Here is a 23171-nt window from a genome sequence, read left to right as displayed (position 1 = left end):
TAATCCCCTGTGCAATTCAGTGTGCCCCTTTAGTGAATGGTAGGCCACACAGATAATCTGGCTGAAATGTTGAAGGTGTGCGAGATGTTCTGCAGCAGCTTTTCACAGTGGCCCCTGCATCCCCTGCCAAGCTAATGATAGCTGCCATCTTAGAACGCCAAGAGTCACCAGCACATGGGTGCACCACTGCTTGCAAGTTCCTCTCCTAGTCTGTCAGTCCTTGGCTTAGATACATACTGCTCAGTCACAATGCTGAGATCTGACCGCTCTGTGCATACACTTACATCACATGGACTGCAGCGCTGCATCAAGGTAATTGCAATCAATGTTTACGTCCCAAAAATGAATCAAAGAAATCACATCGGTCACAGGAGATGACAAATAATTTTTAATATTTCCTTCTGCCTTCTTGATAATGGCATGACCGCAATGATTTTTTAAATATCAAGATGTTTAATTGCAGTATTGCCTTTCCAGCAGCTCTTCCTGAAGGTTTTGGCTCATCCTCGGGGAAATGTCAAACGCTGTTATATTCCTGAGCCAAGTGCATCTTTTCTGTTATTGAATGCTGTTGTTTGTTTCAGCCCTAACAAGAGTATCACTTAATGTTGTGATGTCCTCACATGCATGTTCCCCATCAGGGCTAACTTCTTATGGATAAAAAGAGGGAAGTCCAACTTTGTATTCATTTGTCACCTCAGACTGATAACATTGGTAGTCAGTGAAGTTTAATCAGCAAAATACCAGCAAACTGGGGGAGGGGGGGGGGGGAGGGGGTGGAACTGCTTGCAACTTGTCAATGTGTTAACTAACGCATCAAAGAGAATACTTTATCCAACTAGGTGGGCTTTGAGAAGACCTGGTCAATAAGGATGAATGCTCAGAAATACCATTGTCAACTTAACCAAACTAATGCAATGTTTAACATATCAACGCTGATCTTTGCTATTAGCGCTCAGGATATGGGACCTTGTCTTTTGAGAGTGGTCGGGCGTGAGCTTCTTTACTGTGATTGTTCGTAATGTCGTGCAAAGCCATGCAGAATCAAGTACATTGTATGACCCTAACACGTGAGTTGGTCAAACCAAATGTCCATCACAATACTCGATTTGGAATACAAACCGAGGGCCTGGGTTGCCATCCACTGCATCGTCGTATCCATTAGTTCAATTCCAGTGGTTCATATCCTTTTGTGAAGAAACCTTTGATTCAAGCCCCACTGTAGACTTGAACACAGCATCAAGGCTGGTTATACGCTGTCCTATTGCATATCAAAGGTGGCATCTTAAAGCAGGCCTTTAAAGCAAGGCTCTGCCTGTCTGTTCATATCAATACAAAAGGCATTTTGTATTGTCCCATCCAAAAAAAGAGCAAGGGAGTTCAGTCTGTTGCTTGCTTGAATATCTATCCACCAAACAACACCAACAGAATTTCTTGGTCACTCTTTAACTTAATGCTTTTCAAAACAAGCATATAATGGCCACCATGTTTTCCTGCACAGCAGTAATTTATTAACAATAAAATACTGTGAGACAGCATGAGTATGTGATCACCTGTTTTTTATGTAAATGCACATTCTTGTACTTACTGTATTTCCTATTGGATCTCTGCAGTCATAAATCATTTCTGTTTCAATTCCCATGCTGTTGAGTTTCATTTCTGTCACGCCCTTTACCTTGACTGTTAGACCAGTGGGGACCTTGAGGTGACCATTGATTTCCTGACTGAAGTGGACAAGCTGGTGCAGCTGATCGAGTGTCCAATCTTCACATGTAAGTAAACGATTACAGCACTTCATGTTTCCACACACTCTACTGGAGTTCCAGATGTGAGCGAATGTGTCAGGAAATGGGGCAGAAGAAGCAAGTGCTGACTTGGCAGCTGCATGAAGCTGGGAACATATCCAAATTAGGAGATGGCTCAAAAGCTGAGACTCCCATGAAGCGTGTGAAAAATTAAAAATGAAATGTTGCTGGCTGTTTCTGGCAATCGCTTATTTGCGCATGGAATCCAGCGCATGGGCATTTGAAGGGTTACCACATCTGTCCCAAGTTAATAAACAGTCATGAAGCCTGGTTTACCATGTGGAGAGTGTGCCAAGGATCCTGCTCCCAATCAGCAAGTCTGCATTGTGAGTGATTTAGTTCCCCATTCAGAGTCCACACCTCCAACAGAGGGGCGAACTGACTTGAGTAAAATTTACCCCTCCTCTCCCACTCAATAAAAAAAAAGCCACTTAATCCTTCCTTTATCCTCGGAATTGGACCCTCAGTGTGAGTTGGAAGCTGCACCATTTGCCTCAGTGTGTAGCTCCACAAGAATGAAGCTTGAATTCATTTGTGTAACTTGAGCTCTGCAAGCTCTGTCCGCGTGCCTGGCTTGCAACCCCTCGCTGGAGCAACCTGTTTAAGTTAGGAATTAATTTTTTTTTCCCCAGAAATGACGGGGCCAAAACAATTGTTGTGCGAAGAGACAGAGTGGCTGATCCGTAGATAGCTCAATTCCTGCTCCACCGTTAATAGTTCTGTTCTGGAGAAAAGTTGAAATGTTGATTCTGTTTCTCTCTTTCCACAGGTGCTGCCAGACCTGCTGAGTTTCTCCAGTATTCTGTGTTTCTACCTTAGCCCCTCCAACTTACCACATCTCTTTCCTCTTCTCAGTCACTCATCAAGCCCAATGTCTTTGAGCAAGATTTTGGGTTCTCTGCCACTAGCTTGGTGGGATTTGGTGTGAAACCTTGTTAATTTATCTCCTATTCTTCCTCGCAGATCTGCGGTTGCAACTCCTTGATGTTGAGAACAATCCCTACCTGATCAAAGCCCTATATGGACTCCTTATGCTCTTGCCCCAGAGCAAAGCATTCCAGCTCCTTTCCCAGCGACTGCAGTGTGTACCCAACCCGGAACTTATGCGAACCACGTGAGTGACATGTTCAGTAATTCATTGCACGTTGCTAATGGGACAACCGGTGTTGCAAGTCTGAATTTACGTCAGGTCAGCTGAGCTACCACCCTTCACCATGGTATGGATGAACTGACCCACTCTGTGAATATATATGTGGGGGATGACTGGGGCAGTTCATTCTCATTCTCCTTCACCATGCACTCTCCTTTTCCTTCCCCAGGCTCCCCCCAGACCATGTGCAGTTTCTTCAGCTTGAGATACCAGGCAGGAGTTCTAGGCCTCTCCTGATGCTATTCTTGAATTGGGTGCTCCGAGGTGCAAGGAACGTTGAGTTGCTTTTTCTTTAAATTCTCCTTGCTCTAATTTACACTCCTATCCCTGCAAGCACATTAAACACCCAGTTCCTGGTGGAAAATCTCTCCCCCCCTTTTGCTCTCCACCCTCTCTTTAGGCACTAATGGCACTTGTAAGTGAAAGTCTTCACCAGACTGCAATACCTGGCCTATCCCTCAACTCTCTGGTCCTTCCCTTTCACTAATAGTTGCTTTTTCACTGACTTTGTGTCGTGCCAGATGTGTTACAGTAGGCAGCAAGCACATGGGAACACGGTTGCCTCCAAGTCTCGCCCCCTTCCTGACTTGGCGATATATTTGGATTTCTTTATCATTGCTGGTACAGGATCCAGGAGCTTGCTTCCTAACAGCACTGTGGATGCACTTCCACCATGTAGACTGCGCCAATTCAATAAGGTGGCTCAAAACCACCAGCTTGAGGGTAATTAGCAAGAGACAGTAAATGCTGATCTTGTCAAGAATGCCAACAAATGCGAATGAATTTTAAAAGTCAAGTTATATATGATAAAGAAAAATTGTTAGGGAGAGAACACCCCTCCAGTAGTTGTTGTGTCACCATAGTCTTCCCAGACCCCATAGGGGCTGCTCTCACATTAGAGCAAAGCGGCTGGTGGTGATTTGACCTGAGGGTCAGCAGACCTCAAGCAAGGGAAGAGTTTGAGAAGGAGAGTCCTTCGTGGTAACCTCAAACCATTGATGGAAATTGAACCCAAGCTGTTGGCATCACACTGCTCTGCAAACCAACAATCCAGGCAACTCTGAGCTAAACCGATTCCCACACCTTAAGTAGGTAACTGAAGAAGGTAAAGAAAGCATCAGCTTTAAAGAAAAAGTATACAATTGTGCAAGGATGAGTGGCAGGACAGGTGACTGGACGGAATCTAAAGAATGGCAGAGATGACTTGTTAAATTTGAAAGGTTTCAGAAAAAACTTACAAGGATATTGCCAGGGTTGGAGTGTTTGAGCTATAGGGAGAGGCTGAACAGGCTGGGGCTGTTTTATCTTGGAGCATCCGAGGCTGAGGGTGACCTTATAGAGGTTTGTAAAATCATGAGGGGCACAGACAGGATGAATAGCCAAGGACTTTTCCCCAGGGTAGGGGAGTCCAAAACTAGAGGGCACAGATTTAAGGGGAGAGGGGAAGGATTTAACAAGGACCTAAGGAGCAACATTTTCACACAGAGGGTGATGTGTGTATGAGCTGCCAGAGCGGGTGATGGAGGCTGGTACAATTACAACATTGAAAAGGCATCTGGATGGGTTCATGAATCAGAAGAGTTTAGGGGCATATCAACCAAACCGTGGAAAATGGGACTAGATTAATTTCAGGTATCTGAACAGCATGGACTGAAGGGTCTGTTTCCATGCTGTACGTCTCTATGACTCTATGACTAAAAGATTAATCAGGAGGATGAGATGATAGTATGAGAAGAAACAATCTAGGAATGTAAAAATGGATAGGAAATGTTTCTACCGTTACTTAAAAAGAAAAGATGAATAAAGTGAATATTGGAGCTCTTAAAAAGTGAGAATCGGCGGTTAATAGTGGATAACAAAGAAATGGCAAATAAAATGTCGAAATATTTTATTTCTGTTTTCACTATAGAGGATGCAAAATAAATCCCAGTAATGGCTGTGAATCAGGAGGTAGAAAGGAAAGAAGAGGCACATGATGAAATTATAGTCACTAGGGACGTGGAACTGACAAAGCTGATGGAGCTGTGGGCTGACCTGGATCTAGGCAAAAGTGAGGACTCCAGATGCTGGAAACCAGAGTTTAGATCAATGTGGTGCTGGAAAAGCACAGCAGGTCAGGCAGCATTCAAGGAGCAGGAAAATCGACGTTTCGGGCAAAAGCTCTTCATCAGGAATAGATAGTGTCCCTGGATCTGATGGACTTCATCCTAGAGCCTTAAAAAATGTAGCCAATGTGTTAGAAGTGTTGGTGATAGTTTTCTAAAATTTGCTTGGTTCTGGTAAGCTTCCTTCAGACTGGGAAACAACAAATATAACCCCAGAGACCAAATACAGGAAAGGTTTTAGGCCACTCAGCTTCAAAGATATCATGGGTAAGATGTTTGATTCACTCATCAAACTGCTTTTTGTTGAGCACTTTGGTTTTTATTTCTAGGTAATTGGGAAGAATCAACATGGTTGTGTGAAAGAAAAGTCTTTTATTAACCAATGTTTTGGAGCTATTTGAAGGGATAGATGGATTTACAGAAGGCATTTGGCAAGTTGCTTCATAAAATATTATTATGCAAAGTAGGTGCTCAGTGTAAATGAGCATTCATGGAAGATTGACCAGCAAACAGAAAAACACAGAGTATGCCCAGTTGGGTCTTTTTCTGATTGGCACAGTGTGATGAGTGGTGAACTGCAAGGGTCTGTGCTGAGACCTCAACTTCCAACAATCTATGTTCTAATCTTGGATGAGAAGACAAAGACATTCTAACTAAACTTGCAGATGCTACAAAGATAGTTAGAAAAGGAAAAGGATATAATGATATTTGCAGGCGGGCTGAGCAAATGGACAAACTTCAAGCAGTCAGGGTAGGAAGTAGGAAGATGTGAAGTTGTTCACTTTTGGGAACAAGAATAAAAATGTTGAGTATTATTTAAACAAAGCACGGCTGAAGAATTCTGGGATGCAGAGGGATCCAAGTGGCCAAATGTATGAGTAATAAGATGTTAGTATACAGACACAGCACGTAATCAGGAAGGCTAATTATTACAAGAAGAATTGAACATAAAAGTAACAATGCTGTACTTCAGTGATACAAGTCATTGCTGTGCAGTTTTGGTCTCCTTAGTAAGATGTAAATGCATGAGAGACAATTCAGAGGAAGTTTAGATTGATAGATACCTGGAATGAGTGGATTGTCTTGTGGGAAGAGGTTGGACAGACTAGTCTTGATTTGACTGGATTTTTCAAGATGGGTGGCTTGATTGAAAAGTAGAAGTTTCTGAATGTCTTTGCAAGGCGGATATGGGAAGGATGTTTTCTCTTGTGGGTGAGTCCAAGAGTGGGGTGGACCCTATTTAAAAGTTACAGGCTGCCCTTTTACACCAGAGATGTGTCGAAAGGTTTTCTCCACGGTTTGTATAACCTGGAACACTCTGCCACAGGAGACGGTGGAGGCAGAGTCATTAAATATTTTTAAGGTAAGGTGGACAGTTTCTTGTGAGGCAGGCGAATCGAGAGTTATCAGGGAGGGACAAGAATGTAGAATTCGAAGCACAAGCAGATCAGTCATGATCTAAGTGAATGATAAAGCTAGTTCGAGGGGCTGAATGCACAACTCAGCTCCTAATTGGTAATGTTTATATAATCCAGTTTGAGTGAGAGGAACAGGGACAGGGGCCAGTCCTGAATTTCAATCTGCATCCTGAGCACAAATTTGAAATAATAACTCCTTTTAAATGAAGGAAATTGTTTGATTAAAAGGCACTCAGGCTCTGTTATTGACTAGCTGAACAAAGACCAGATTTATGTATCAGAGGATTCATTGAGTGTTACAGTAATCTAACAAAGACTTGCAACACTCAAAGCTCACAAAGTGAGCTCCACTGTGCCATGGCTGAATTATAAGTTTAACCACATGCACACATGCAGTGGAAGGTTTGAGTCATATCTGTGGGCCCTTTTGAGCTGAAACTTTGGATCTAGTAATCATATCTCCATGAATGTTTTATGTAGTGTACAGCGAAATGGAATTTGTATGCAAGTATGGCAATTATGTAAGAAACTCCAGCATATCAGAATTATAACCAAATCTCAGTAATGAGGGCTATGACTGAATTTTGCAAAAATCCGTCTGGTTCGCTAATGTCCTTTAGGGCTATCGCCAGTTGACCCTTACTGACCCTGACCTATGTGTGACTCAAAATCCACAGCATTGTGTGGTTGAGTCTTGAGGCTGCCTGTTTTCCTCAGTGGTCCAACCTGCTATTCAGTTCATTTAAACGGGGCCAACAAATGCTCATGCTGCCCATGAAGCTCACATCCTATGGAAGAATGAAGAAAGAAAACAACTTCTTGTAAAAATAAGTTCCTAAATTTGAACCTTTGTTCATTCTTTTATGCAATGTAGGCATCTATGATGGGGCCTACATTTTGCTGTCCTCGATTTGTCCTTGAACGGAGTGACTTAGTCACCCATTTCCACAGCCACTTAGGAGTCAACCACGTGACTATCTTGTGTTTGTCAGACCAGCTAAGGGAGGCAAATTTCCTTCCCTACAAGGCATTACTGAACCAGATGGGGTTTTAAAATACTGAATACATGGTCCCCATTAGAGTAGCTCTTTTAATTCCAGATTTTTAAAAATTGAATTAAAATTTTGACCCCGTGATGGGATCAAACCCACGGCCCCAAGAGTATTATGTTCTGGCTCTTCCCAGTTCAGTGACATGAACACTGCACCAGCACCTCCGCTCAAAGTTTCACACTGGAACTCACCTTCACACTTAATCTCTTCTCTTCAGTCCCTGATATGTTTTCGATCCTGGTGCCAGGGGAAGGGTTCGTGGTCCACATTGAAATGCCAGGACCAGAAAGAAAATATTTGGTGAACTTTGCAGTTATCAGATACTACACCCTCCAAGCACCGATTAAGATCATGAATGGAAAGCACTGGAAATATAATTTATTTATGATATGTTAGTCTTTATGATTCATTAGTCACTGTGTATTAACCTTAAATATCAATTCAGAGATGATATTTCAAAAGAGCAACCTCAGTCTATTGAGAACTTGGAAATTGCCTGTTTCCCAAATCAAAGGAAACAGCTGTAACCCATTGGAAAATTTCTTTACACCATATTGAAAAGAGCTCACATTTATCCAGCACCTTTATAACAACCTCAGGAAGTCCTGCTGCAAATAATTAAGTACCTTTGAAATTGTTATATAAGAATCATGGCCAATTTGCACCTACTAAAGCCCCACGCTAATAGAGAGAATGCACCTGTTCTTCTTTCTGAAGTGCCATAGGGCTGTTTATATTTATTCATAACATAGTGGCCTAGTCAGTGATGCCCATATTTGTTTCCCATCCTTAAATGCCCTTGAGAAAGTGATGAGGTGCTTGACTCGAGTCACTGCAGTCCACTTGGTGTTAGGGATACCTACTGTGCTGTCGGAAGGGGTTTCCACAACTTTAACCCAGCAAAACTGAAGTAACTGCAGTGTAGTTCCAAATCAGGATGACATGTGGTTTGGAGGGAAACCTGGAGGTGGTGGTGTTTCCAAGTACTTGCTGCCTTGTTCTTTGAGACGATAGGGATTGGAAGGTGCTGCCTAAGGTGAATTGTTGCAGTGCATTTGTAGATGGTAGATGTTATTGACTCTGTGCACCAGAGATAAAGGGAGTGAATGTTGAATGTAGTGTCAATCAAGTGAGGCTGCTTTGTTCTGGATGGTCTTGGGTTTTTTGAGAATTGTTGAAGCTGCTGTCACCCAAGCAAGTGCATTTGAGAGTACAGATTGGGTGTTCCAAACCAACCTGAAGATCTAGGTCCTGCAAACACTCTTATCCTTCCCTGTCAGTTACGACTTGCAATTGCCCTATTCTGTTACATTTTCATGCACATTCTGTTGCTTAGCGTGTTAATGCTGCCTTTTTGCAAAACACTATGCCTAGTGGGAGAGGAGAGAGAAAATGAATGTAAGGAGCATAGTATAATTCATGATATATTTAAATAGGTTGCAGGTCTTTATTTCCCCTCCTGGTATGAAGGAAATATTTTATTTGTACATAACAAGAGAACTTTCTAAGAATAGAAAAGCCATTGTAAGGAAGATTATCTATGTTTCATTTCTAAATTTCCCGAGTGAGCAGAAGGAGAGTGAATCAACCTCCCATTAAAACAGGAAGAAAAACTGCTCCCACGCAGTGTACTGTAATTAGTGCTTTTACATTTATCGATCTGACAAGGATTTATGTGATTAATTCATTATTTTCAATCTTGTGTCATGAGACAACAGTGGCTGTAATTAAACAGCTTCATTCCATTTCCAATTCTGAAAAAAAAAATTCATTAAGCTTGCTGTCCGTTGGGAGTATATCTGCAATCCATGAGAGGATGGACAGTGTTGAACTTGATCAGTGACTGTTCTGTTTTAGAGTCTAGTTAAGCAATCAGGGAACGGCATGTGGTAATCCTTGGGGGAGGAAAAGAGAAAGAACAGTCACCGAGAGTGATCTGGCACAAGCGATGGAAAATGTCAGTCCCATCCTCCTCGTAACTATAGTAAAGTAATTGTGCTTTCTGGCAGAGCTTTCTCTCTTCAGATTCTTCAGTCTGTTTGGGTTTTGTGTGTGTGCTGAATATAATTCACTGTATTTCGTCTTTGTCCCGATGAAGGCTGCCAAACGACACAGGGATGATCACAGTTTGAATCTACTTTGCAGCCCTGGCTTTGTGTGCACTGCTTTGCTTCTTGTGGTGAACGTGCAGGCTACTGATTATCCATGCGAGAAAAAAATGCATTAGGATAACAAACAAGCCCATCTTCACTTGTTTGTGGTTCCAGTGGGAGGCCTTTCCTGTCTTACATGGTAAAATTAAAGCTGGACTTGAATCCTAGGGAACACAGACTGGAAAAAATACAATTGGGTCTGTTCCTTCAGCTCCACGTTCACAGTCCCCGATACCAAGGAGGCTACTCAGCACATTTAATCCTCTTGAGAGAGGTTGGAATATTTGTTTGTTTCACATTCATTCTATCCCACTTATGCAGTCCCTGCTCCTGTTATCCCTAACGATGGACAGTCAAGCAACACTCTGCAGTATCAAACTCCGTAAATTTTCTATTATTCACATTTTCAACCAGTTGCCAACCTTGACGTTGCAGTTCCCTGGTTCCAACAGTTGCAGTGCCTTCATGTAACTTTCTGTCTTCATTTGTAACCTTGTTCTCAAAGAGGTGCAGCATTAGCCACTCTCCAATCATCAGGCACCTCACCCGCAGTTATAGATGATGCAAATATTTCTGCAAGGGGTCTCTTAATTTCCTCTCTCATTTCCCACAGTGTTCTGGGATACATTAGATCAGGTCCTGGAGATTTATCCATCTTTATATCCTCTAAGACCTCCTGAACTTGCTCTTCTATAATGTGATCTGTTTTTAAAATGTCACGGTTTATTTTTCTGCATTCTCTAGATGCCATTTCTTTCACCACAGTAAAAGCATGATGCGCGATATGCATTTCCTGGAGTTCAACAGAAAGACAAACCCTTTGATCTTTAAGAAGCCCTACGTTATCTGCCAATGCTATCTCCTATCCCCTTCTTTGCCTTCCTCATTTCTCTCTCAAGAATTCCCCTATGCTTTTTATATCAATTAAGAGTTTCAATTGAACCAAGTTGTGTGTATCTAAAATAAGATTATCTTTTATTCTTGACTAGAACCTTTATCTTTATTCATTCATTGTTCCTTAATCTTATCTGCCTTAGCCTTCACTCTAACAGGAACAAAATGTCTCTGACCCCTCATCATACTCTTGAATGCCTCCCGCTTGTCAGTTGTCCTTTTACCTGTGAACCGTCTACTCTAACCAACCTTTGAAAGTTCCTGTTTAATGCCATTGAAATTTGCCTAGCTCCAGTTTCCTATTATGGAAGGCTTATCCTTTTCCATAACCATTTTGAAACTAATAGAATTATGATCGCTAGAACCAACGTGTTCCCCCATTTTTACTTCAGTCACCTGCCCTGCCTTATTGCCCAAAAGGTCTAATTTTGCTCCTTCTCTCGTAGAAGCATCCATATATTGATAAAAGTTTGTTTCAGCACTTTTGACAAATTCTTCACCATCCAAACCTTTAACACTAAGTTAGCCCCAGTCAGTGTTTGGAAAATTAAAATCTCCCATTATTACAACCTTATTATGTTTAAACATATCTGAGATTTTCCTACATATTTGTTTCTTAATATCCCTCTTACTATTTGGGAGCCAATAGTACAATCCTATCAAAGTGATCTTTTCTTTCTTACTTATAATTTCTACCAATATACTTCCCTAATTACAGCAGTAACTTACCCTAATCAAAAAATCCACACCTTCTCCTTTCTTGCCTCCTTTTCTATCCTTGCTATAGCATGTAAAACCTGGAATGTTGAACTACTCGTCTTGTCCATCTGTCAGCCAAGTTTCTGTAATAGCTATGACGTTCCAAACCCATGTTCTTAAACATGCCCTGAGTTCATTAGCCTTAAGTGTAAGACCCCTTGCATTGAAATAAATGCAGCTTAGTTCTTCAGAGTTACTTCTTCAGACTCCTTCTTGTCTGTCTTTTCTAATTGACACGCTCTCCTCACATTCAAAATTTTCCACATCAAATTCTTACATTTACACAGCTACTTAGAATTCCTCCACATCCCCCCCCCCATCAGTATAAAGTCTCCCTTAATGAAATGAACAAATTTTCCTGCTCCGATAATAGTCCCTTGCCTGTCTAGCTTAGACGCATCCTTTTTGAATATGTCTTTTTATCCCAAAAGATGTGCTAATTGTCCAAAAGAATCCCTGAACAATACACCAGCTCTTCAGTCATTGATCTATCTCCTTTAACCTTTTGTTCCTTCCCTTGTTTGAGTTTGGGGTTGGGGATACACCAGACTACTTTTAAGGTTGTTTTTTTCATCTTCTAACTGACCTCGTAAATTCACCATGTCCTGCTTTAATCTTTTTCTAAAAGTGTTACTCCTACGAATGTGTACAATAATTCCTGGTTTCTCAATCTCACATTTTAACAATGTTAAAAATCACACAACACCAGATTATAGTCCAACAGGTTTTAATTGGAAGCACTATCTTTTGGAGTGCTGCCCCTTATGAAGGAGCCTGATGAAGGAGCAGCACTCCGAAAGCTAGTGCTTCCAATTAAACCTGTTGGACTATAACCTGGTGTTGTTTAACTTTGTACACCCCAGTCCAACACTGGCATCTCCAAATCATGACCTTTAGCAATATGCTTGAAACATTTAGAGACTTCCTTAATCTTAGTACCTGGAAAGCAACAACCCATCCTAAATTTGTGGTCACTGCTACAGAATTTCCTGCCTATACCCCTGACAAGAGAGTCCCCTGGAACAATGATTCTATTAAATCTTGTCAAATGCTGCCTAATGTAAGAATCATTCCAAGTGTTCAATAACTGGCTACCCCTTCCATTTTCCTTGGAAAGACTATCCCGTTCTACAGTTCCAAAGGTGAATATCTATTTGTTGGAGGAATAGACACTGGAGACTTTTGAACTACCTTTTTAGTTTTTTAGCTTTCCCGACAGTCACCCACCTATCTGACTGAACCTGCAGTGCAATAACTTTTCTATATCTACTAGCCATCTCACTCTGTGTTTCATATATGCCCTTAATAATACTAATAATACTAAGCCCAAAAAAAATGTTTCAGTAACACCTTTCATTACCTACAGAAAATCATGCTGAGATGGGAAAAAATTAAAAATATACATGTCAAACATATAAAACTTAAATAAAATCAACCACTTAGCTGATTAACTGAATAAACAATGACTCTTCTTCAATAAACTCCTTGAAGGAAAAAGTCTCCAGAGCTGACCAGGTGTCGGATTCTCCAGAACAAAAACGCAACTCCTTATATTTCTTTTTAAAAACTTTGGTTTTTCAAATAAAAACCATTTGCAATGTAAGAAGAAAACCTTCTAAAACACATACAGACCTTTTTAACTTCTGAATTTAGAATTTAAAAAAGTCTCAGTCATTCACTGTAGACCCTGTAAAACTTGCTTTAAAAACGTCAGTTTTAAGGGAAAAAACTGTTTTTTGTTTTTTTTTGTTGTTTTGAATATTAATGAAACATAATGAATAAAAATCTAATTAGTATAATGACTATAATAACTTTAAGAAAACTGTAATAAATCTTTAATTAAACCTGCATATCCCAGGAGCAGCTGCAAGATCCACACTCAGCCCTAATATCAGTTGCCTTTTTTAAAAATGAACTTGGTAAGTGGGTGAGCTTGCGATCCTTTTTCACACAGGAAGGGGAAACTTGAAGAAAACACTCTGAGTTACAGACCTATGCTTATTGCTCCTGAGCATACTGTAATAGTGAGGTACCAATCAGGGGATAGGAAGGTAGTGAGTCTTTTTTATAATTCATTCATTTGTGGGATGCGGGTTTCTCTGACTGACCAGTATTTATTGCCCATCTCCATTTGCTCCTGATAAGGTGGTGCTGAGCTGCCTTCTTGAACCGCAGCAGCCCACATGCTGTGGGTTGATCTACAATGCTATTGAGGAGGGAATTCCAGGATTTTGACCCAGCAACATTGAAGGAATGGTAGTACTTCTTCAAGTCAGGATGGTGAGTGGCTTGGAGGGGGACTTGAAGGTGGTGCTGTTTCCATGTATCTGCCGACCTTGTCCTTCTAGATGGAATTGGCCATGAGTTTGGAAGGTGCTTTTTGAGGATCTTTGGTGAATTTCTGCATTGCACCTTGTGGATAGTACACACTGCTGCTGCTGAGCATCGGTGGTGGAGGGAATGGTTGCTTGTGAATGTAGTGCAAATCAAGTGGGATGCTTTGTCCTGGATGGTGCCAATTTCCTGAGTGTTTTTGGAGCTGCACCATCCAGGAAAGTAGGGAGTATTCAGTCACACTCCTGACTTGTGCCTTATAGGTGGTGGATAGGCTTTGTGGAGTCAGGAGGTGAATTACTCGCTGCAGTACCCTGATGTGCATTTGTAACCACTGTATGTATATGTTTCCAGTTGAGTTTCTGATCAGCTATAACCCCCAGGATGTTGATAGTGAGAGAATTTAGTGATGGTAGCACCATTGAATGTCAAGGGTCACTGGTTAGATTGTCTCTCATTGGTGATTGTCATTGCCTGGCATTTGTGTGCTATGAATGTTACTCCAGTTGTAACTGATATCCTCTGTCTGAAAGGTTATTAATGCAGTGACTTAAAGAATTAACTGCAGTCAGAATGACTGTAAAATTTATTCTGGAAAATTCTTAGGACCTTGCAATACAGAAAGAGGCCTTTCCCGTCTGTACTTTGCTTGATGAAAGCTATCCATTTAATTTCACTCCCTTACTCTCTTCCCTCTGACACTGAGTTTATTTGTTCTTATTTTGAGTACTTATCCAGCCAATTTGTAAAGATTATTACTGAATCTGCTTCCACGGCTCTTCCAGATCATCATAATTCTTTTGAAAAACAGTTTTTTTAAAAAAAACTCATCTCACTGACAAGATTAGATTAGATTAGATTACTTACAGTGTGGAAACAGGCCCTTCGGCCCAACAAGTCCACACCGCCCCGCCGAAGCGCAACCCACCCATACCCCTACATTTACCCCTTACCTAACACTACGGGCAATTTAGCATGGCCAATTCACCTGACCTGCACATCTTTGGACTGTGGGAGGAAACCGGAGCACCCGGAGGAAACCCACGCAGACACGGGGAGAATGTGCAAACTCCACACAGTCAGTCGCCTGAGGAAGGAATTGAACCCGGGTCTCTGGCGCTGTGAGCCAGCAGTGCTAACCACTGTGCCCTTAAGACTATAATTTTTTTTGCCAACTAAGATTAAGAACCACTGAAAAGCGGAACCTCCCATCACTTTTAAGCACTTGTTTACCCCAAACCTTTGACCCTATCTGCGATTCTTATGTTATTTCAATTGCTCTCCCTTTTCCCTCTAGCATCATGAGCCTTTCCACGATACAGTACAGCTTCAGTCCTCTATTCTGGAAGATTTTCACATACACCAATCGCATTTCAATAGCAATCTTTTCAGTACGTTTTTTTAAAAAACTAGGCACAAAGATGAACTTTGTCATAGAGTTTTACAGCATGGAAACAGACCCCTCGTTCCAACTCGTACATGCCGAAATTAATCTGGTCCCATATGCGAGCATTTGGCCCATATTCCTCTTAAACCTTTCGTATTCAAGTTCTCATCCAGGTGCCTTTTAAATGTTGTCATTGTACCAGCCTCCTCCACTTCCTCTGGCAGCTCATTCCATGCACACACCACTCTCTGCATGAGAAATTGCCCCTTAGATCCCTTTTGAATCTTTCCCTTCTCACCTTAAATCTATGCCCTCTAGTTTTGGACACCCTTACCTTGGGGAAAAGACTGACTGTTCACCCTGTCCATGCTCCCCGTGGTTTTATAAACCTCTATAAGGTCACCCCTCAGCCTCCGACGCTCCGGGAAAACAGCCCCAGCCTTTCAGCTTCTCCCTGTAGCTCAGACTGTCTAACCTTGGCAACATCCTTGTAAATCTTTTCTGAACCCTTTCAAGTGTCAAAACGTCTTTCCTATTGAAAGGTGGCTAGAATTGAACACAGTATTCCAAAAGTGCCCAACCAATGTCCTGTACAGCCACAACATGAGCTTTCAAATCCTAGACTCGATGCATTTTAAGTAGAAAGAAACAAGCAAGCAGACTCTTCAATTTTTATAACAGACATTGAGCACTGTGAAGAAGATTTGATTAGATTAGATTCCCTACGGTGTGGGAACAGGCCCTTCATCCAAACAAGTCCACACCAACCCTCTGAAGAGTAACCCACCCAGATCCATTTCCCTCTGACTAATGCACCTAACACTACGGGCAATTTAGCATGGCCAACTCACCTGACCTGATCTTTGGGCTGTGGGAGGAAACTGGAGCACGCGGAGGAAACCCACGCAGACACGGGGAGAATGTGCAAACTCCACACAGACAGTCACCCGAGGCTGAAATTGAACCTGGGTCTCTGACGCTGTGAGCCATAGTGCTACCCCAAATCTATAGGATCTATAGGAACATTTTGGATTAGTGAGTTAGGATGAGTTAAGTGACCTTGTCTGTAGCTAGCTTAGTGGGACCCCTAAGCGCACACTTATCATTGAGATTGCAATCAAGCAGTAATGCTTGCCACTACTTTTGAATCCCTGTCGAGCCCTGAGTATTACAGCACCTTACTGGGCCCAGATTGGAGATTAAATATAAAACCATTTTGACTGTGAGGCTCCATTTTGAAGTAATTAAGCTTCCAACATTCTGCCCTTCAGCTCTGTGCTCCTGTTGATCTGAGGGCACAGTAAATAGTCCCCAAGGTAATAACATGCTTGTGCTCTCTCATTTTGAATATAGTCAGTTCTGCTATAACGCATTAGTTCCATTCTCGTGCAACCACATATTATAAGAAAATCACATAATCCCGGCACCATTTGAACTAATGGGATCGGAATCACATTATAACCAATACACACTTTGTTTCCAAACAGCGAAAGTCTAATGTCCCCAAATCATCAATCGCATTACAGCCAATTCACATTAACGAAACGCACGTTATAGCAGAATGACCTTTACGTGAAGCACTGTGACCTGAAATTCCAGGTGACTAAAGTTGGCGGTTCAGTTGGTCATTAATGAGGTCAGCTTAATCTGATCTGGTATCAGAATAGGGTGTGTCCAATCCAGAGTACTATCTGTTCCTAACATTCAGGTTGCTGCTGTCCTCTGGAACTTTAAATCACCCGAGGCAGACACCCAGCAAAGGTTCATGAACCTTTGCAGAAACCAAGGCAAAGGTGGGGATCATGAACCTCAGCATTGAAGGGGGGCTGGGGGATGATGGCCAAGGGTCCACCGCAGAGGGTCAAGGTTAATTTTTTTGTTGCATGAGGGAAAAAGATAGTCTGTGAAATGCTTTGACTTTTAGGTTCCTCTCAGCAGCTTAGGGGCTGAATAGAAATCTGTGTGTGGATTGCAAGAGAGCACGAGAAATGTTGAGGAAGATAACTCCGCCTAAGAACGGTCTGTAAATTTGAAATTCCCTTCCGTGTCTGAGAGCCATATGAGTGCGTAGCTTCAGATATTAAACCAAGTACCTGCCTCTTTGTACAGCAGGGGGAGGTGATAGCCTAGTGGTATTGTTGCTGGACTGTTAACTCAGAGGCCCAGACAATGTTCTGGGGTCCCAGGATCGAACCCTGTCATGGCAAATCAAATTTGAATTCAATAACTGATGACCATGAAATGATTGTTGCTAGAGCCTTTCTGATTCACTAATATCCTTTCGGGAAGGAAACTGCTGTCCTTACCGACTCAAGCCGACATGTAACTCCAGACACACAATCATGTGGTTCATTCTTAACTGCCCTCTGGGTAATAAATGCTGTCTAGCCAGTAACGTCCTGTGATTGAATACATCCACCTGTTATTGACAAGTAATTGGACCCCTCCCCTTGGTTTTAAGATCAAATGTCTACTCCTGAAGTAATAGTTATCATGTCAAACAACTGCATTATGAAGTATTCATCACAATTTCCTCCAATATAAAATAATTGAGTCTTACCTGTGTGTTTCTGAACCATTATGCAGTCCCCTGCCAGCTCTATCTAGTAATACACATTGGGAAGATCGAAGATTTAATTTTCTGTTTATGCTAAGCTTGCTGATCTGGCTGCGGAATCCTGAGTTGGGGAAAGGAAAGTAAGCCAGGGTTCATATCTCAATAACTAGTTAATGGTTTCTGCCAGGGTTGTGGATATGCTGATAGTAGGTAAGAACATTCATCCATGCTTGTGCCTTGATTGTATTACAATGAATAATGACCACACGGACATGACTCAGAGTGTTGTGTGCCCCTAAGAAGTTGTGCCTCAGCAAATATCAGCATGATGAAAAAGAAGGAAAGCTGAAATTAAGCAGAATTTGTCAGCAGGGGTGTATAATGCAGGGACAGAGTCAGAATATGAGAAATGCCATCTGATGCCCAACCCGTAACGGCTAAGCTAAAGCTGGGCATGCGGTTGATACTGTTGCAGTCTTTAAATCGATTGACACAAAACCAAGGGGTGGGGGGAAAGAAATTTCATTTTAAGAGCAGACTTTTAGGTTTTAGTATATGGTTAAAACCTGCCAGATGTAAAATGCTGTCTTGTTTCATTCTGAAAAATTGAACAGGCCACAGCCTGTTCATAGAAACTGAGATTATGTAAATAAAAACCAATCTGGAGAAAATGCACTTAAACTACAGAATCATACTAATTAACAGTGCAGATATTTTAATAGATTTATTCATCCATGGTGGAAGCCCATTCAGCTTGTCATGTTTGTGCTAGAAGTTTGAGAGAAATCAAGATCTAAACTCATTGAATTGCTCTCTCCTCTTGGTCCTCTATCACTTGTTTCAAATATTTTAAGATACAATGGTTTCTGTCTTAACCATTCCCTGCAGCACGACATCAGTGCCGAAAGATTTGGAGGATTTGTGCTATAGGGAGAGGCTGAACAGGCTGGGGCTGTTTTCCCTGGAGTGTCGGAGGCTGAGGGGTGACCTTATAGAGGTTTATAAATTATGAGGGGCATGGGGCATAAATAGACAAAGTCTTTTCCCTGGGGTGAGGGAGTCCAGAACTAGAGGGCATAGGTTTAGGGTGAGAGGGGAAAGATATAAAAGAGACCTAAGGGGCAACCTTTTCACGCAGAGGGTGTATGGAATGAGCTGCCAGAGGAAGTGGTGGATGCTAGTACAATTGCAACATTTAAGAGGCAGTTGGATGGGTATATGAATGGAAGGGTTTGGAGGGATATGGGCCGGGTGCTGGCAGGTGGGACTAGATTGGGTTGGCATGGACGGGTTGGACCAAAGGGTCTGTTTCCATGCTGTATATGTCTATAACTATGGTGATTATTTAAAAGTGATGACTCCACATAGCCATCTCCTCAACCAGACAGAATAGTCTTTACCCTACTTAAACCAGCAGAATTCCTCATTTTACAGATCTTAAAATCTCCTTTATCCACTTGAAGTGGTCCCAATATCTTAAATAACTCATGGTAACTGGGTTATTTACCAACATTATCCAGATAAACCTATGTTAAGCAATCTTTTCTCTGATTTTATAATCGAGTCTCCAAGCTGCACACCGTATTCGTATTGAGGGTGAGCCATTGTTAGTTTGTTATTCTTGTACTCTATTCAAAAAACCCAAAATGCTGTTGATCTTTTTCTGTCAGATTTATCCCATCTGAGCAGGTTTTAACTAAGACTCATAGGCATCATTTTAACCTGTGAGTCAGAAGGTCAATGATTCAAGCCTGCTAGAAAAAATGGAACACATTATCCAGATTGACACTTCATTGCAGCACTAAGGGAATAGATTCACTTCCAGGTGATGCGTTAAACTGAGGTCCCATCTGTCCTTTTGAGTGAATGTTAAAGATCGGAAATCTCTGGAAAAAGGGCTCTGAGGAAGGGTCACTTGGACCCGAAGCGTTAGCTCTGCTTCCTCTCCACACAGGGAGAAAGTGAGGACAGCGGATGCTGGAGATCAGAGTCAAAAAGTGAGGCACTGGAAAAGCACAGCAGGTCAGGCAGCACCCAGGACTGATGAAGGGCTTATGCTGAAAACGTCGACTCTCCTGCTGTTTGGATGCTGCCTGACCAGCTGTGCTTCTCCAGTGCCACACGTTTTGACTCTTTCTCTCCACAGATGCTGCTAGATCTGCTGAGTTTTGTCAGCAATTTCTGATTTTATTTCTGATTTCCAGTGTTCACGCTTAATGCTAAAGATCCTTTAGTAAAATTTCATTTAGAAAAATATGGAGTTTTCACTCGTGCCATTGACCAAAAGCTGATTGATTACTTATCATTGCCTCGTTGTTGTTTGCGTGCCTTTGCTATGTGGAAATTTGACTGTTAGGACTGACCTAAAACTAAGGTACTTCATCGGCTGTAAGAGTTTTTGCGACTTAATATTGAGTTCAACACCCAATCCCATTCCGTCCCTTTTTGTTAAAGCTTTAGTTGTTGCATTCTCTGTCATCTCCTCTCTCCCCTCCCCCTACCCCAGTGGGGCTGTCTGTTCCTTCCAGTCTGACAGTTAAAGACACCACGTCCTGCCATCCTCACATTCCGATCACTTAACTTGCACTGCCAGCAGCGCCTCTCTCCCAGGACCCCCTCCCTCCCCCACACTTCACATCGTCTCTGATGAAGAGTCATCTAGACTCCACATCGGTTTGACCTTTCTCCATGGCTGCTGCCTGAGCCGCTGTGATTTCCAGCATTCTTTTTTTTATTTTCAGTACGGATTTCAGCATCTGCAGTAGTTTGCTCCTGCAGAGCTTTTGAGATGTTGTGGAGGAGCTGCCGCAGTTCCTACATTACTGAAGTAACTACACTTCAAAGCTGCCTCACTGGCTGCACAGCATCAGAGTCGTCCTTAGATTCAGAAAGGTACTGTAGAAATAGTTGTCTTTGTTTTTGCACTTATACTTTCAAGAGCATTATATTTTATAATTTAGAGTTCTGTTCATTCTTTTTCATTTTTCCATTGGCAACGACTCCCATGCTGTCACTCGTCCACCCAAAATTCCTAATAAGAAGTGAGAAAGTTACAGCAATAATACAGCAGTTTCTGTAAGACCTCACAAGAAACGCGAACAACAACCTACAGATAAACAGCTGGCCTGTTCCGCTGAAAGATGTGGATGTTTTTCCATAGTACCTGGTACATTGCTCTAGATAAAAAGAATATAATGGAACAGTGAGACAATAAAGTTGGTTGCACCTGCAGCTTTTCATTTCTCTTGTTTCCAAGGTGACGCGCTGAAGGTTTGCTGACTGCTGTTATGTAACAGTGCTTCTTACAGGCAGCACCTCAATTATATTTCACAACGTGACTGGCATTCCCACCTCTAACACAGTGGATGGAAAGCTTCACATGGTGTTCAGTGTTTATTTTAAACATTTTTACAAATCTTGTACTTGTCAAGTGTAGGTACTGTGGAATAGAACATTCTTCTGCTATCACCCTGTAAGGACACCGAGCACTTTCAAGTCAGGTGTAAGTTCTTGAAGCCGCGTTCCTCTCTCTGGGCCAACAACGCAGCTCAGTGACTAAGTCGATAAAGTGTGGAGCTGGAAAAAGCACAGCAGGTCAGGCAGCATTAGAGGGGCAGGAGAGTCGACATTTCAGGTCGGGACCTTTCATCAGGACTCAGGAAGTCCCAACCTGAAATATTGACTCTCCTGCCCCTCTGATGCTGCTTGACCTGCTATGCTTTTTTTCCAGCTCCACGCCTCTTCAACTCTGACTTCCCAGCATCTGCAGTCCTCACCATCTCCAACCTTGGTGGCTAATCCTGTCTTGGGAGTGGTCCCAAACTGTACCCTCATCTCTTTGTTTCCTCTGTGGGATCAAGATTGTTGGGGCTGCTTTACCTGGCTTTGTGCCCAGATAGCTTCAGTTGTCCATGCACAGCCAGTGTCGGGAAATCAGCAAGTTTAAACACACAGCAGAATAGGTACCCAGCTGGAATTTGTGGCACCCAGATAATCTAGGGCAATGCTCCCCAAAAAGTACTGAAATGAAGATAAGCCACTCGATTGGTGATGTCCACACTACCTATAGTATGTGTCGGAAATGTGGACATAACATTGAGGGAAGTTAAAGCAGAGATGGTCCAGTCAATTTGTTAGGGCCTTTTACCCTTGCTGATGTTGGGTTCCTTCAGCAAGTTTAATGTCCTGTGAGTTGAAATTTACAGCATTATAGATGCATTGAGGAAAGATGCAGACCAAGGTTAGCAAACTTCTAATTATGTATTGATCTCTCTGGATATGTGCAATATCCACAGAATCCTCTGCGAAAACAGGGGAAAAGAAGCATACTATCAGACTATCAAGTACAAACTTTAACTAATTCATTTATTTAGAGTTTCTCTAGTGAAGGGAAAGGAAGACTTGTATTTAAGCAGCATTGATCGTGAGCACAGGGGTTCCCACACACAGTGTAGCCAATTAAATGTTGAAGTATTGTCACTGCTGCAGTTCAGGAAACTTGCCAGTTAATTCCTGTAAAGCAAGATCCCAAAAACAATCATGACTCAGTCATATTTTTCTGGAAGAGCACAGCAGGTGAGGCAGCATCAAAGGAACAGGAGAATCGTTCCTGAAGAAGGGCTTATGCCCGAAACGTCGATTCTCCTGCTCCTTTGATGCTGCCTGACCTGCTGCGCTTTTCCAGCAACACATTTTTAAGCTCTGATCTCCAGCATCTGCAGTCCTCACTTTCTCTCAGTCATATTTTTCAACAGTATTGATTGAGAGATGAAAATCAGCCATGCCAGTGAGGAGAATTTCCCTCCACTCTTGAAAGTGGTGCCACAGTGTCTTTTACATCCACTTGAGAGGGAGCGCAAGGGTTTAACATCTCATCTGAAATACAGACCATCCTACACCATCTCTGAGCAGTACTTAAGTTTTAGCCCAGATTTTGTCTGCAGTGGGATGTTTTAGTCTTTTGACTTAATTGCTTTCATTCGAAGGGTTAGAACAAAGATCTCATGGGTTTTGATGGCATCTGACCATCTCATAGCATCATTGATTTCTTCCCAGAGTGTACATCATGTCTGGATTGTGGCTGCAGCGGCCAGTCCCTTCCACATGTGGCACAGGTGAATGGCATTGGCTCAAGGTCATCTGTTTGTGTTTGTCCTTAGAGTGGGCATTTCTTTTTCCCCATCCAGTCAATTTTCTTTTGTCCTCTGCCTTTTGCATGCTCTTGACTGCTTGTCTTCAGACTCTCCTGCCAGCAGTGAGGAATTCCCACGCATTAATTCCGATCCCAGTCAATTGAGATCTTGCTTGTCAAAATCCCTGTATCATGGACACGGGCTGCACTGTGGCCTGTTACTGATAGCAAATGCCTTTCGGAATGCGCCCGCTGTGCATCTCACTCACGTGACCCAGCCAATTAAACCACCGCCAACTCGCAAGGCAGACGGGCATCCGTATTCTCTGGTGTACTTCCACATTCAGCATTCTGTCTTCCCAGACGATACTCAATGTCTGTCTTGAGGCAGTGGAAGTGGACGCTGCTTTTCTGGGTGTGCAAACC

General features: G+C 42.3%; 1 protein-coding gene across 2 annotated transcripts in view; it reads left to right on the top strand.

The window, feature by feature from the left end:
- The window catches only part of vac14 (vac14 homolog (S. cerevisiae)), a 345026-nt gene that overhangs the window by 286932 nt on the left and 34923 nt on the right, over positions 1–23171 (top strand). For both annotated transcript variants that reach the window (XM_072547648.1, XM_072547649.1), the window contains 2 exons: positions 1693–1772; positions 2769–2919. In XM_072547648.1, coding sequence (XP_072403749.1) covers positions 1693–1772; positions 2769–2919 — 231 coding nt within the window. The remainder of the gene's footprint in view (positions 1–1692; positions 1773–2768; positions 2920–23171) is intronic.

Source organism: Chiloscyllium punctatum, chromosome 26 (genome assembly GCF_047496795.1).
Source record: "Chiloscyllium punctatum isolate Juve2018m chromosome 26, sChiPun1.3, whole genome shotgun sequence".
Lineage (NCBI taxonomy): Eukaryota > Metazoa > Chordata > Chondrichthyes > Orectolobiformes > Hemiscylliidae > Chiloscyllium > Chiloscyllium punctatum.
The sequence above is the reverse complement of the archived record's forward strand: the minus strand, read 5'-3'. Positions and strand labels throughout refer to the sequence as shown.